The 16,170-nt window shown below is 42.8% G+C and overlaps 1 protein-coding gene across 3 annotated transcripts in view; it reads left to right on the forward strand.

The window, feature by feature from the left end:
- The window catches only part of sema5ba (sema domain, seven thrombospondin repeats (type 1 and type 1-like), transmembrane domain (TM) and short cytoplasmic domain, (semaphorin) 5Ba), a 202,201-nt gene that overhangs the window by 161,600 nt on the left and 24,431 nt on the right, over positions 1-16,170 (forward strand). For all 3 annotated transcript variants that reach the window (XR_013974011.1, XM_080902212.1, XM_080902213.1), the window contains 4 exons: positions 10,765-10,882; positions 11,269-11,453; positions 14,605-14,748; positions 15,588-15,735. Coding sequence is in view for 2 of the 3 variants with exons in the window: in XM_080902212.1 (XP_080758338.1) it covers positions 10,765-10,882; positions 11,269-11,453; positions 14,605-14,748; positions 15,588-15,735 (595 nt within the window). In the remaining variant the exon portion in view is untranslated. The remainder of the gene's footprint in view (positions 1-10,764; positions 10,883-11,268; positions 11,454-14,604; positions 14,749-15,587; positions 15,736-16,170) is intronic.

Here is a 16,170-nt window from a genome sequence, read left to right on the forward strand (position 1 = left end):
GAAGGGGGAAGGCTGGGAGGTTGGGAAGAGGGCCGCATTTAATCTAGTTTGTGATATTCTGCTCACCCCTGCACTTCATACGTATTATCTTTCACATTGCTCTGCAGCCAAAGGCAAAACGAGCTGGAGAATACAACAGTTTTGAACCTGTCGGTTGGGGTGACACCTGAGCTCATTTAGTTGGACTTAAGTGACCAGAAAAAAAACAGATGTGTGATATTGAGTTAGGAGATTGTGGGGGGAAAGAGAAATGGCCAGGTAGTGAGAATTCATGCATGTGAATAGGCCTGCAGCTTATATTTTCATTAAGTGCTGATCTGATCCAATTACTCAGATATGCCAATTAAACTTTCCAGAGCCAAAGTTGGGTTTTCACATCTTGTTTTTTCTTTTTTTTTCTTTTTTTTTTTTTAGTCTCATGCTCAAATCAGAAGTTGTTCACCAAAGAAACGCTGTTTTCTTTTACACATACTGCACATACTGTGGCTTAAACAGGTTTTCGGTTGTGTTACACAAGCGTATTGTCAAGCTATTCTCAAATGTATTGTTCAGAGTAAATACACTGTGGGGAAAAAGGAATGGCCTGTGAAACTGCCAGTGGCACTGCTTAATCAGCAAGACTAGTGCTTGTTGCTGAGTATTTAAAGCTGAACCAGATAAAATTCACAGCACATCATATCGCTCAAATATACTCTGGAGAGCTTAACTGGACAGGTCACAGAGCTGGAAAGCTGCTCTAACGTACGGAAAATGCAAAGCTGAAATCTAGTTGCTGACACATAGCTGACAGTCACACTTTGTATATAAAGTTTTCATCTGTTATCATCTATTGAGAATATGTATCTGATATAGAACTTATAAGAAATGATATACATTTAAAAAAAACACATTTCAGTGTGTACTACCTCTTTAATTGTCCACGGTTGTGTACAAAACGGACTGGATCAGAGGTCAGGCCTGTTTGTTCTTTCACTGTGTCTTCCTGAGTATCTCTCTGGGTACACACTGTTAGCACTGCATGAAAAAGGTCCACCTGCCCTTTTGCTCTTTCGTCCTCTGAGTTAGCTCCCAATCATTGTACTGTTGTCTGAATGAGTGGAGTGAATTTCCCTCCCGTGCTGTGTGCAGCCATCCTATTCCCATGCAGCCATATATTCATTCACACCCCGGTAACAACTGAATAATCTGATATGGTTATATCAGCGAACAGCGGCCCATTAGCAGGCACACTATTATGACACATAAACAAACACTGAAGCAGGTGAGACATGATAATTATTATTATCAGCTTTGTTAGAAACCAGGTAACTGTTTAATGGACAGACTGAATAGCTGTGATGCCGAGATCCTTCATTTAAGGTTAGTTTTATCATTTCTGTAGCCACGTGGGTCCCGCGGGCTCTAAGTGATGCAAATTTTGCTATCAGAGGGGGAATGCGAAGGTCTGTAGGGATGTCTGTGTGTCCTCCAGTTTGTTTGGAGTGCCTCTATAGAGGGACGCAGAATTCTGGACACAGAGAAACTCTCCATCACTACCCACATGTAAAATTCACCTTAAAGTGGTTTTTGAGTACAGTGGTACAGCGGTTAGCCCTGTTGCCTCATGGCAAGAAGGTCCTGGGCTTCCTGTGTAGAGTTTGCATCTTCTTTTTCTGTGTTTGTAGGAGTCCTCTCCACATAATCTTGATCTCGCAGTCCAAGGACATGCGGTTAGTGGGGTTAGCTTAGTTGGTGATCGTGTTGGCACTGTGACCTCTCGCCCCATATCAATTGGGATAGGCTCCAACCCCCTGTGACCATTTGTTGGATAACGAGAAGAAACTGGATGGATAGAGTTTTCACCCTAGTATTTTGGGAATGTAAAACATATGTAATTTCATACCAAGGGGGAAGTCATTCTGCTGCTAAACTGAATAAAATGCCTCGCTTAAAGTACTCACTGATTTATCTACATCACACTCTAACACTTAATGCCGACCTAGCAGCTAGTTTGATACAGGAAGGCGGAGGTGCCCCTCTATATTTATGTGCCACAAGCAATGTTGTCATTGTTGGCTACAAGAGCGAGTACAGTAGTTCTCATGTACTCCTGGCATCTGGGGAAGTAAACATGTAGTGGATTAGTTTTATTTATTTATTAATGCAAATCATCAAAACAGGAATCCTCTGTGTTAGTACATTACACCGCTAGTGAGGCTAATGTTTATTAGCTTTGGCTCTAAGCCCATTTTAATGGCATCTCCTCAGCTTATACCAGATGACTCCACAAGCTTCATGAAATTCAGGTGGGAGTTTTTAGAGCAATCTTTCTGAAAGAAAGACAAACGGTGCTGAATATATCATAGAATATGCAATTAAATTTGAGGATTTTTTAGAGAAGGTAATTATTTTGCATTAAAGCAATATGTTCCATCAGCACCAGCTGACTGCAGGTGTCTCCGCTTGTCCTGGGTACACTGGGTGAAAACAGAGGTTTTATTAATAATAATGGATTGGATTTATATAACGCTTTTCAAGGCACCCAAAGCGCTTTACAATGCCACTATTCATTCACTCTCACATTGGTGGAAGCAAGCTACAGTTGTAGCCACAGCTGCCCTGGGGCAGACTGACAAAAGCGAGGTTGCCATAATCGCACCATCGGCCCCTCTGGCCAACACCAGTAGGTAGTAGGGTAAAGTGTCTTGCCCAAGGACACAACAACCAGGACAGAGAGCCCGGGGATCGAACCGGCAACCTTCCGGTTAGAAATGTGCTTCCCAACCCCCTGAGCCACGGTCGCCATGGCTTATTAGCCTTTAGCCGTTAGCGAGCTGCACCTATAGTCCATAACCAATGCCTCATTTTCTTTGGGTCAGTCAAGCAAGGCCATGCTTTATCCAGAAAGGTCCTTAAAGAGACACAAGTTAAACTGAAGATGGTTCAGGAGGTTCTACATACTTACTTTTAAAGATCAAAGCATGCATAATAACATATATTCAAAGACAATAAACCTCACAGCAACAACAAGCTAACACTGAGTTGATTTGAACTGTTACCAGTTAAAATCTCAATTACATAAAGTGCCTTTACTGTTCAGTTTTTCATTGCCATTGATCCACATTAGCGACGACGTCGGGGCTGAAAACCCTGAGAGCAGAACAACGTTTGCATTGTCTTTAAGTCGAGTGTTTTTTTTATGTTACGCTGCTAAACCTTTTCAAGCGCTGTTGATTTGTATCCTTTTAGTGATGGCTTGCAGACAAAGGTTACAGCTTGTCTTGCCGTTTTTTGTGTGTGTGTCTGCATGCCCGTGTGTGTTTGTCCTTCTATTTGTGGTAATTATATTTGACCTGGCCAATTGGTACCTCTGGCTAACAGTACCGCTCTGTCCTCCACACAGCCCTCTATCTCTCTATCTCACTCTGTTAGTGGAGTGATTTATTTTGGCCGCAGCAGCGTGCAGGCTTAGCTACAGCGTTGTATCCATCAGGTCTTTTTTTCCCCCCCTGCCTCTCACTGCTTACACTGAATAAAGCAAGTTAGTCCACACTGCCAAATAGATGAAACTACAAGTTTCACAGCAGCATGGTGCTTACATCCCCTACAAAAAGCCAACTTAAAAGTTGCACTTTTCCTTTACTGGACTGGTTAACTCATTTGTCAAAACTGGAGGTGTCAGACAGGGAGAAGTGGTTGTACACGGGGGTTTCAAGTTAGATGATTTTATTATTTTTTTCTTTGACTGCTTTCACAGCTGGTGTTGAGGAGAACGAGGGCAGAGCACGAGAAAAGGAGAACGTAAGACTTCTGAAACAAAAATAACTATGAGAAGGAGGAAATGCTAAATAAATTATTAGGATAATGTCGAGGAGGATGAAACGGAACAAATCAGGCTGTTCTGTAGCAGCTGCATTCTTGCAGAAAAACCGCGCCGCTCACACGTGTGCTTACATTACGTTTTATTACAAGAGGTACAGTTGTATCTGCCTGAAGGGCTCAGGCTCAATTTGCTGTTTAAGAATTTGTGGTTATGTTTGTGTTATTAATAGTGACCCAGCAGCGTTCGTGGGGGGAAGGACGCTAAGCCTGCCTGCAGCAGGAGTGTAAAACAAGGACAGGAAACCACTAAGTGGCAATTGAGGAAAACCACTGACCATTAGCATCTCCGATTGCGCCTCTGTGTGTGGCTGCTTGTTAAAACCAAGCCACTGTCGTTCTACTGGAGCTGTAGACTTCCTGTCTGTGTCAGTGTTGGGGGAGCTTACAGCCCGGTCACCGAGCAAACTCAATTTGCCGTCGGCTGCGACTGCCAGTCTGTCAGCAGGCCTCTAGAGCTCACTGCTGCTAAGCCTGTATGACCTGTCAGAGGAACACTTCACCAGCCAAGGACTCAGGCAGATGGAGGGAGAAGGTGTTCACACAGTGGATATATTTATTACTGCTCCAGAATGCTGTTCCTTTATTACAGGTTTTGTTCTGGCTTCACTTACACTTCAGTGTAATCTTTTTTTTCTCTCTCTCTCTGCTTCATTCTCGCTCTGTCAGTTTCTGTCTAGATTGCTTTCTCAACATCCACTTTCTTCCAGCCTTGATTTAGGCTGACACAATGTCTTAACCTCCAGCATGTCTTTAAGCCCCCCACCCCAGCCCCACCGATGACTTGTAGTTACTATAAATCAAAGGACATTAATTATGGGGATTAATTAATGGAAATGCATTCCTGCTTTTTTGCATTCATTGAAATCAACAGAGGGGTTAGCTTCAGTCTTATTTTGAGAATATAATCCACTTTATAAACAATTTAGGCTATATCAAAGTGGGGCTAATCAATTCTTATTCTTAATTCAGAAAAGGGTCTTTCTAATTTCTGCCGCAAATGCAAAGTCCCTAAATTTCTCTCTAATAAATGCAGTAAACCATGTGTCGGTGTATGTTGTTCGCTTGTCTCGTTCATTTGATCTACATCAGATGCGCTGACTGTATTGCTGGGAACCCGAGCATGTGCAGTTCCGTGTTTGCTGCCATTTTAATGAGTGATGGTTTCATTATGGAGTCTCCTACACGTTACAGACTGTCACTCTTGTTGCCAGGCATCATCATCATCATCATCAAAGACACGTGTACTGTATGTATGATGTCAGTTAAAGTGGTATTTGCTCATCTCCCATCACATTCTTGCTGAGTGTTGGTCCCTGTGAATGTTAGCGCTTTTACTCAAAGCTCTGCTCATAGATAACGTTCTTGTGTATTTCCTAGTACCTTTATTAACTTGCCTCAAATTTGAGATTAGTTGTTATTTGCCTACTTTAGTTTGCTGGCAGTGTTTGTTTTTTTTCCTGTCATTGCTACAAGCCACTTAATTTCTCTGGTCACTCAGTAGCTTCTTCCTCTGTTTCTTTATTTTGGTTGTTTGTTCTTGCTTGACTTGTGACCTCACGTGTCATGTTACATCACCAGTGAGTAACAGTCAGCAAAGTAAAGGAATAAACCAGCACCGACTGGGACATCTACCTTTGCTGCACACATGAGTGTGACAGTGGGAACTGCACTGGTTAGACCAGGGCCAGGGACTGGTACTGGTCCATGAGTTGTTTGGTGCCGGGCCGCGAGAGTTGAGGCTCAGGTTTTCAGGGTTTTCATCGTTAACTTGGTTTCCCCGGGTCTTTTCCTGTGTTGTAGTTGTGTGTCTTATTTTGAAAGAAATATTTACACATTACCATAGCGACCAGAGAGTATTAAGGGGCAGAGAGGAGGATGTTACTCTCAATGTTGTTGGCGCATTTCAGGAGGACGGTGCTGATAAAGTTACACAATTACACAGTGAATTTGCCTTTATTATTATATTTATAAAATACCAGTTTTTGTCTCGGCCGTGTCATTTTATTTTATTGTATTTATCTGCAACACCTTAAAGGCCGGTCCGTGAAAATATCATCTGACATTAAACCAGTCCGTAGCACATAAAAGGTTGGGGAGTGCTGGGTTAGAACATTCTGTAATGGGAGCTTTGGTTCCTGGATTTTGTACGCGCATCCTCTATCAAGGTTTTCTTCTCTGTGTCCAAAGAAAATTTTAAGAATAGCTCCAAGAGTCCTAGGTAGAGGTTGCTTGTCTGCATTGTGATGGATGTTTGACCTGCCAAGTATAAAATTGGATTGGATGGGCCAGTATAGATGGGATGGATTATAGATTTACAACTCCATCAAAAAGGCTGACTGGGTTGATAAAATGTTGTCAAACAAACAAGAGCTTTCATCTCTTGGTTATTTTTGTCCATATTCATATTGCCCATTTCTGTGTCGTCTTTGTGTCTCATATCTTCTCCTCTCCACTCTTTCAGCCGTTTTAATATAATTTCTTATCCTGGATCTCTCCTTGTCGTGTAGCCTGTCTCTGCCGCCCCATTGTTTCTCTGTGATGATGCAGCTACTTTTTATCCACCGGGGCCAAAAAATGTACATAGAGGACAGCAAGGTTTTTCTTTTTTTGGCAGACAGCCATCTCACTTTTGTTTTCTTGAGTTTTTTTGGACACGGCACCATCAGTCTTCAGCCTGGCTCCAACTGGGCCTAATTGGATGTATTAGCGCTGAGTGCTAGCAGGAGTTCTCTCTGTTTCCGATTCATCATGAGCAGACTTCTTAAATAGCCAGCTCAGCCCAGCACAGCAGGCGGGGGTAAGGATCCCTGGGGACAGGCTCGCTCCCCCTGGAGAGAGGATGAAGAGTGCCTTGACAGCAGTGGTCTCCTAAGAGTGGATGTTTGAAAAGAAATGGCATAGCTCATATGGAGAGATGGAGAGGCTGCCGTATGCCAACATATGTTAAATGAGTCAGGCCCTCCAGACAGCCTTTGCTAACGTTTTCTCCGAGTGTCAGCATGACATCTAATAATGGCTGAATGCAATCCATAATTTATCAGTTCTGGTGATCATATTTGCAATTATACACTGACAGCCTGCTATTAAAGGCGAGGTGCACTATTGTTTTTACGTCTGGTTGTTAAAGGTCCAATAATAAAAGGAGACACTGGTTTTTACTGCATTCACAAACGATTTAAAATGCCAATTACACCCCGACAGAATGCAGGAGATTTATCTTCTGATGCCAGTTGTCCGGACTTATTGTTATATGCGCTGCTGAGTTTTGCTGCTCAGTATGTTTAAAATTTAACAGGCCGTGTTCCATAGCTTCTCTGTTTTGATATAGTGTGCCACTGGGCATGCATGCTGCTGAATTAAATATCAGCCAGTACCCTGCAGACTTCTCAAACGATTCACTCACACATACAGCACAAAGACACGCCCTCGTGGTGTACGAAGATGAAGTGCTCATGAGTAAGCACGCTTGCTTATGTGCACACTTACACAAATTAAGATACGCACACACTTTGTGCCATTTTCAGAGGCCTCACACTTCTCCGTATCTGCAGGATCAGCCTCCTGTTCTGGCTGACATTCCTTTGCACTTGCTTGAGGAATTAGCTTTTCTGCTCCCATCACACAGCCCTCGCTCCATCCACACTGCCTCTAATTAACTTTTACAGTGGTGCTGTTTTTAAAAAATAGTCAGCCGTCAAGGCAGAATAGCACTGCGAGCTTTTGGCTGGTGTGTTATGCAGCTGTAGAAAAGGTCAGAGAGGGAGCTAAATGGTCTGGCACACTGTCTTTTTCTCCCTTGACTAGTATTAAAACTGGGATGTGGTGGAAAGAAAGGATGGGACACAAGAGTTTTAGCCATCCTATTAATATACGAAAAATAAAAAGCAGTCAGATTTTTTAATAAAAACATCTTTTAAACCCATTTTGTTAAAGATTCAGACTATGTTGAGCAACATACCACTTTAGCTGTCATACCTATTTACCAGTGAACAGCAGTTATTCACATCCCTCCTTACTGCGATTTCTAATGTTCATCCTCCACTTGTTTGGATGGATTTTCACAGGTACAAGGCTAAAACCAAAAACAGCAGAGATGCTGTACAAACTGCAAATAAAAATGGGATGCAATGATTTGCAAATCTCATAAATTCATATTTTATTCTCAGTAGAACATCTGAGACATACCGTTTCATGAAAAAGATTACCTCATTTAGAATTTGATGGCAGCAACATCTGACAAAAACGTTGGGAAACAAAACGCTGTAAATGTCAAAGGTGCTAAAAAGAAACAGCTTGAGAGGATGTAATAAATGACATAAAGGAAAATAGCAACCTCGCTAATATTACAAAAAACCCTAAACTTAAATACGAGTGATCCTCAAAACCAAAAAGAATTGCAAAAAGCATGCACAGAGAAACACCAAGGACCAAGACCCAGGGCCCCCGACAGTATAATGCCTACAGTGCTGTGATCTCTTCTGTGAGCAGTAAAGTGTTTTACACACATTTACCTTCCTGACATAACCTCTGGTTCTGCCTTGAAGCAGCTGTTGTGAATTTGTGCTATATAAATAAAATTATATTGAACTGAATAAACACATCATAGAAAGTTCTCTTATTTTATGTTTGTCACAAAAAGCAAATTGCACCTACGCTGCTGGAAGTCTCATTGAACCCTCACATCTGTTTGTTTGCAATCCTGTTATTGATAGACACCCATCTGCACTGGTCACCCATACAGCTCTTATTGCAGCCCTCTTTAGTAAATCTGCCCCATGAGGTCAACCACTGATTTTGTCTTTTTTTTATTGTACTACAAATACATTATAAGGTCATGTCTTTGTAGACACGGTGTTGTTGGTTGGAACATTCGCCAACCTGTTGCCTCAAAATTGGAATTATGCTGTTGTCTAAAATATTAATTTAGGTTTATAAAAGTTTGCCTATCTTGCATCTACATTGACGAAACTCAAAACAGGGGAAAGCTGCACCTTCTTACCCAGAACGGTGTAATTCACGTTTGTGATGGAGTGATAAATTCAAAAGATGTATTAACCCTCTCACATCTGCACTTCAGTTTGTCAGCCAATTTGTCAGGATCAGCTTTCCAGTTGTTCCAGTCTTCAAAATAGCTCATACTATGAGTTGCATTCATTCATGTCCCTAAATCAATGCAAACCGGGTGAATCCACCACCGAATGTCTTTCCCTGAGGTCAGAATCCTCCCAGCCTGCCTCCCGGCACATATTACCCACAGGTAATTAGGCTTTAAATCGCTACCGCCGCTTCCTTTTCGTACAACATTTATTCTCCATGAAATGCACACTTATTAATTGTTCCGCTCAGCTGATCTCTGCAGTGGTGTGTGTGCTGGAGGGAAGTTGGCTAATCAGAAAACCAAATGAGAATTCTTCAGCCGTGGTGACGACGCAAAGCCACCCGTCAAAGTCACTCCAGACACGGTGTGGTCACCCTTGAGCCAAAATGGCATCCAGCTCCTCCCTCCCCCCCTTTCAAATGATCTATTAAGTTCAGTGAACTGTGACTTTGTTGCCGACCTCATTACGATTATCGTTTCGTCGGTATCGGAGATTGCATCCAGTGTAATAGAGCCGCTTAATTAAAACGACACACACAAAGGTTACCAGTCAGTGGTCGCAAAGTAAAGGTCGTCCTTTCCCCGGCTAGCTGTGCCACAGATCACCAGAGGAACGCTGCTGCCACTCCCCCTCGCTCGTTTTGTTTGTCTGCCGGGGTCACCTCTGATTTGCTGACGAAGCAGTAATGTCTTTATGGAACCAAACCGACCTCGAGTTCATCGCTGAGCTCAGGGCCCGTTCACAGAGAGCTGTATCAACACTTGGACATTCCTCAACCTCTCAGCTAAAACACTACAGGGCTCTTCAAATAAACCATGCGTGCCTGTGCCAGGAAAACAGGGGGGGAAAGCAACAAGAATCTTTCCTTTCAGCAGAATTGAAAGACAGGAGCGAGAGAATCTCCAGCGCTGCAATTAAGGAAAATCGCAAAAGAGAAGGAGTACGATTAGAGGGAAGGACCGTAGCTGAAAAAGAGAAGCAGAAGGGGGATAGCGAGGGATGCTGAAAGTGAAGGGGCGCCTTTTGAGAGAGAGGAGTTACTCAGTTGATGCCTTTATTCTGTCTTCCTGAGGCATCCAGATCAGCTCTGGCAGCTAAGCCTCGTCATTAACAGCTTTAGATTTAATTAGCTGTCATTAAGCCTCTGTTTTACTGGGGGAGCTTGCAAATATTTAATCACTGTTTGGGTGATGTTTCATGTTAGTATTTGAGCAGAGGGAGAGACACTGCATCAAAAACTCTGATCGACGCAGTCTTTCCTTAAAATGCACGTGTGCTACTTGCTGCAGTTTAACAGAGGACTTTCATTAATGAACTTTTTTTGTTTCTGGTGGTTTTTAGTGGTTTGTTTATTTGACCTCTCCATACATTTTATTAAAGAAAAGAAACAAATGAAAACTTCTGCACTCAGTGTATAAAAAATGCAATATTCTATTTAATCAGATTACATATGTAAAATGGATTTTAATTCCTTGTAATCGGAAGGTTGCCGGTTCGAGCCCCGGCTTGGACAGTCTCGCTCGTTGTGTCCTTGGGCAAGACACTTCACTTGTCACCCGTTGCCTACTGGTGGTGGTCAGAGGGCCCGGTGGCGCCAGTGTCCGGCAGCCTCGCCTCTGTCAGTGCGCGTGGCTGTGGCTACAATGTAGCTGCCATCACCAGCGTGTGAATGGGTGGATGACTGGATGTGTAAAGCACTTTGGGGTCCATAGGGACTAAGTAAAGCGCTATACAAATACAGGCCATTTATCCATACAGTTATTCACTGTGCTGAAAACTCCTTCTTCCTCTCCTCTCCGCGCAGACTGTGCTTGGAGGCGAGGGACCCTTACTGCGGCTGGGACTTTAGGCAGCGCAGATGCACCACGTTGGAGGACAGTTCTAACATGAGCCAGTGGAAGCAGAACATCACCGTTTGTCCGGTAAGAGTGACATCACGGCCTCGTTTTCCTGTAAGAAAAGGCCAAGGGCGCCTGACTTCTTCTTACAGCGGGGGTGTAAGACGTACTGCAGGCGCTTTGTTAATGTCATCTTTTTTTTCACATTCAATAGTGGATGATACCATTCATGTGTCCGGTAAAAGAGCTGGCTCAAGTGCAGGTTATAGGATAAAGCAGAGGAAGAAAAGAAGGTGAATTTGACTAAGCTTAAACAACAGAAATCAAAGGGATTTAAGTTTAAGTTGGCAGAAGAAAGTGAATAGTAGTGCTTTTATTTCCATTTACTCCTCTAAAAACAGTCTCGTCTTTATTTTGGTAAGCAGGGCCTGTCTGCTTCCTGTGACTTATGACCGATGTGTGTTTTCCAGCTGCGGAACCAGACCATCGACGGCGGCTTCGGGCCCTGGGCACCGTGGCAACCCTGCAACAATGATGATGTTGTTGATGGTGTGAGCTCCTGTTTGTGTCGCTCCAGATCTTGTGACAGTCCTGCCCCTCAGTGTGGAGGCAAAAACTGCGAGGGCCCCACCATCGAGGTGTCAAACTGTTCAAGGTAGAAAAGAAAATATCTGAAAAGAGTGATTTTCTATTTTTCACACTAGTTTTTGAGTGCACAGTAATGCAGTGTGGGTTCTTCCTGTCCCACTGCGCGGATTTCTCCAGGTGGATGAAAGGCTAGTCTATTTGCTGAACTGTGATTCTCAATTGGCTGTAAGTGTAAAGAGAGGCAAATTCAACCAATACAAAGGCTACTAAGGTACACTTGTGTGCTGTTTTCCAAAAACATAAAGCACACAGGCCTTGAGACCAGTTGGTGACCCCCTGGCAACCTGGATTCAATAAATGTTTATTTCTACCCATTGGTAAGTGTCTTCTGCAAGCTGGTGGTTATAACTAGATCCAATCAATCAGAAAGCAGGTGCTGCACAAAAACCTTCATGGAGTTGTTTTGATTGCCATGTTCGCTGTAGTCTGCATGTGGATGAGACCACTTTTTCTGCAAATGCTCAAATTTACTCTTCAAGCTTTGGTAAAAAGTGCAACATGAACCGGAAACAGAAAACAAAGTAAAAGTTGTTCCTTACCACTGTTAGCTACACGCTAGAAGAGGCACAAATGTTAGTTTTACTGCCATGCGTGTCTTCAACCCATATGGAAAAGAAATAGTAAAAACATATATGATTTACTCATGAAAGTGGCCACTTTCATGAGTAAATCATATATAAATCATATAAGGCTTACATGATTTACTCATGAAAGTGGCCACTTTCTCATTACTTTCATATATTTCTTTAGTAAGTATACAAAACATACAAGTTTCATTTTATAATTTTTCAAGGGATCTTATATGTGTTTTCACTCTTGTATGCTTTTCATACAAGTTTCATACAAGACAGATAAAAACTTTATAAGATTTATATATATCTTTTCCATATGGGAAAGTTAACTGCTGGTGACTACGGCAACCAGCTAGTGACCAAACTAATCACAAGGTGGTGTTGACCGGTGGTTGCCAACAGGTCTCAACATGCTATTAAGACTGCGTGACTGAGGCCTAACAACACAACCTAATGTTGATTAGACTATAAATAGTTATAGAAATGCTGATTGGTTGATAAGCTGGCTTTAGGAGGAAAGGAAAGATCTCAGGAGCTCAGCATGAAGAGGAAGAAGCATCAGAATCAGAATCAGAATCAGAATGGGGTTTATTGCCAAATGTTGAGCAGGTTTACAACATTAGGAAATTGCTGCGGTGCTTCAGTGCAAACATGCTGTCATAAATAGCACTTAAATAGACATGGAAAAAAATAAAAGTAGGGATAAGAATTAAAAGTGCTACGTGGAAAGATATGTGCATGAGATATACATGAGATATATACATGAGAATAAGAATTAAGAGTGCTACGTTGAAAGATATATACATGAGTGCAGGTGGTGATCAGTGCCAAACATAGAATGATGCAGTGACACAGCGTAGGGTCATGTGTTAGTGGCGGGTACAGTCATATGGTTATTGTTCATGTGTCCAACAGCAGAGGGGAAGAAACTGTTCTTATGGCGAGAGGTTCTGGTGCGAATGGACCGGAGCCTCCTGCCTGAGGGGAGCAGGTCAAACAGACTGTGTCCAGGGTGAGAAGGGTCAGCTGAGATCCGGGCTGCACGCCGCAGTGTCCTGGAGGTGTACAGGTCCTGCAGAGATGGGAGTCTGCAGCCAATCACCTTCTCAGCAGAGCGCACAACACGCTGCAGTCTCTGTTTGTCCCTGATAGTGGCTCCAGCGTACCACACGGTGATGGAGGAGGTGAGGATGGACTCGATGATTGCAGTGTAGAACTGCATCATCGTCCGTGTTGGCAGGTTGAATTTCTTCAGCTGCCTCAGGAAGTACATCCTCTGCTGGGCTTTCTTAATGACGGAGGTGATGGTGGGCTCCCACTTCAGGTCCTGGGTGATGGTGGTACCCAGGAAGCGGAATGAGTCCACAGAGGTGATGGGGGTGTCAGTCAGGATGATGGGGGGGAGTGGGGCTGTGTGCTTCCTGAAGTCCACAATAATCTCCACTGTCTTCTGGGCATTCAGCACCAGGTTGTTGTGGCTGCACCAGGACACCAGACGTTCATGAAAGCTAACCACACTGTAACAGTTCCACACGGTTTGTGTGTCACTTCACTTCAGAGAAGTGTTTGTCTATTAAGACCACTGTCTTCTCCACAGTAGGGGCTACCCTAAAGGACCAGCAACAAAACAATCATAAGTAGCCACATTACTGCTGCCACATATTTTTGACACTGCCCCAAGGAGACAGTACACAGCTGGAACATGAAAAAGGTGCTCTGCAAAGCTCTGTGTAGCATCTAAGGATGCTCCAGATGGATTTCTCTGCTGCAAGTTTCCTTCATTACATTTTGCTGATAGCTAAACTATAGCGTTACTTCAGCTGGACTCCTTTTTCCTTTTATTTCAGTATTTTACTAAAATTTATTTCATTTTTGCATTTCTTGTGTCACTCTGTCAGATAGAGCTCCTCTCTGGGAGTTAATGTATGCTGGATGAGTCCAACGGACACTGCCAGGTTGAAATTATTCCTTTTGCTAATGAGCTGGGCCAACGATCAGACGAACTCTAATGCCTTTACTTAAACTCTGCTATTGTAGCAGGAATGTCCTGAGTGACTTTTGAAGCAGCCACCTCGGGGTGCAATTCCTACTCTGACAGAACATAAGAAAGATCATGAAAGTGATGAATCTTTTTAGAAAGTGTAGGTGACATCCACATTCTCCTTGTGACATCTCTTACTACCGCTGTCTTCGGGGGAATTGGCTAATCAGTGTTACAGAGAACGGAGTCAAGACAAAGAGCTCAGGAACTTTCATCCCGCTGGATAGTCACGCCAGATTTAATCCTTGGTGTCGCAATTGAATTGTGCTTTTGCAGAAAGTGCCAATTAAATCATGACGAGTGAGACCCAGGAACAAAGCACTTAAGCAAATTGAATGAATGTTCCCCAGTCAGAATGAGCTGTCTTTGTGTGTTTGTATTTTTATTTGCAGGAAGTCAGAATAAGAGCACTGATTAGGCAGTTATAGCTAAAAGGCTTTTTTTTTTAACTATAGCATTAAAGAATGTTATATAGAAGAATAATGCTAAAAGCAGCAGGGAATAATTATAGAGAAGTTGTTGTTGCTAATATTTTTCTTTCATAGAAATGGAGGCTGGACACCCTGGTCGTCATGGGGACATTGTAGCACAACCTGCGGTACAGGCTTCGAGCTGCGCCAGCGTTCTTGTAACAACCCATCACCTCGCCACGGTGGCCGTGTGTGTGTCGGGCCTAGCAGGGATGAAAGGTACCTCTCTCTTTGTTTCTCAGCGACAACAGTTCATGCTCCTCATTACTCGTGATTTACAAGGCTTTACGCAGCCAGGTGCCAGGGTACATCAGTGGACTCTTAAGTCCTCGCTGTGATCAGGCGTTTGCTCTCCTCATGGCCCAGCTTTGGAACAGGGTTGAAGTTAGAATTTGGTTGTATTCATTGACTTGCCTTATCAGACTTTTATACGTATGCCAATGAATAGAGGTGGGCAGATTGATCCAAAAATTGATAGTATCAACTCAATCGCTGGCATCGGATTGATTCTAGCACAATAGGATCGATACTTTGTTTCTATCCTCGAAGGTCCAATGAATTGTGTTAAATTTTTATTTTTTCAAAATGAAAAAATATACCTCAAACATGTACCATGAAAAATGTATTGTGCCGACTGTCACAATGTGTTATTATAGCCTATAGCACATTTAAACAACAGAAGTTGACTCAAAGTGCTTTAGAGACTGGAACATTCACATTCCAGGTCTGGAGAAAACCCAGTTCCAAAATACATGAAGCTGAGAGATGTTTTCTGTTGTGTTAACTAATTTCTGTGGTAAAATTCACAGTGATTTAACAGCCATTAAATGATGTTTAGAGTTTTCAAATTGTTTTCATCATATAAACCACGACATACTGCACTCCACAACAGAAGCTCCTTCATAGGTTAAAAGTATAGATATTAATGTCGTGAAAAAAAATGCTGAATTTCAGTTTTCTGTCTTTTGAGTGCAAAAGTGTAGTCTCTAAGTCTGTAGTTCTGACTTGAATTTTAGTCACTTCCACACCTCATCCTGCTGTCGCTGCCATCTTCACAGGTTCTGCAATGAAGGGGTGTCCTGTCCCCAGCCTATCTTCTGGACCCCGTGGGGCTCCTGGACAAAGTGCAGCACCGAGTGCGGTGGAGGTGTCCACTCCAGGGTCCGCACTTGCGAGAATGGCAACAGCTGCCCAGGATGTGCATTGGTAGGAAACGCACGCACTCACATAAATATCTGCTCACATAACACAAAACAATAATGGAACCAATAATTTAAAAACTACATTTTATACAGCTGCACAATCTGATATTTTTAAGAGAGCAGTGGAATAAATCAGGGGTGTCAAACATAAGGCCCAGGGCCTACAATCGATCCAGCAAAGGCTCCAGTCAAGCCCGCTGGACGGCTTTAGGAATGTGCACAGATTTCAAACTTTTAACGTATTTTCAAAGGTTTTACAGCTTTTACTATTGAAAAAGAACCCGTTCACATTCCTGTTTTTTCACTATGTATCTGCTATATAAATGTATGATTTTTTTTTGTTTTTACAGTGGTTTATGAGTTATTAAATGTTATACATTAATGAAAACTTTCTGTGGAATAACATTATTATAGAGGTAGGGCAAGGCAAGTCCTCCTA

Source organism: Rhamphochromis sp. 'chilingali' (genome assembly GCF_963969265.1).
Source record: "Rhamphochromis sp. 'chilingali' genome assembly, chromosome: 14".
NCBI classification, from domain to species: domain Eukaryota; kingdom Metazoa; phylum Chordata; class Actinopteri; order Cichliformes; family Cichlidae; genus Rhamphochromis; species Rhamphochromis sp. 'chilingali'.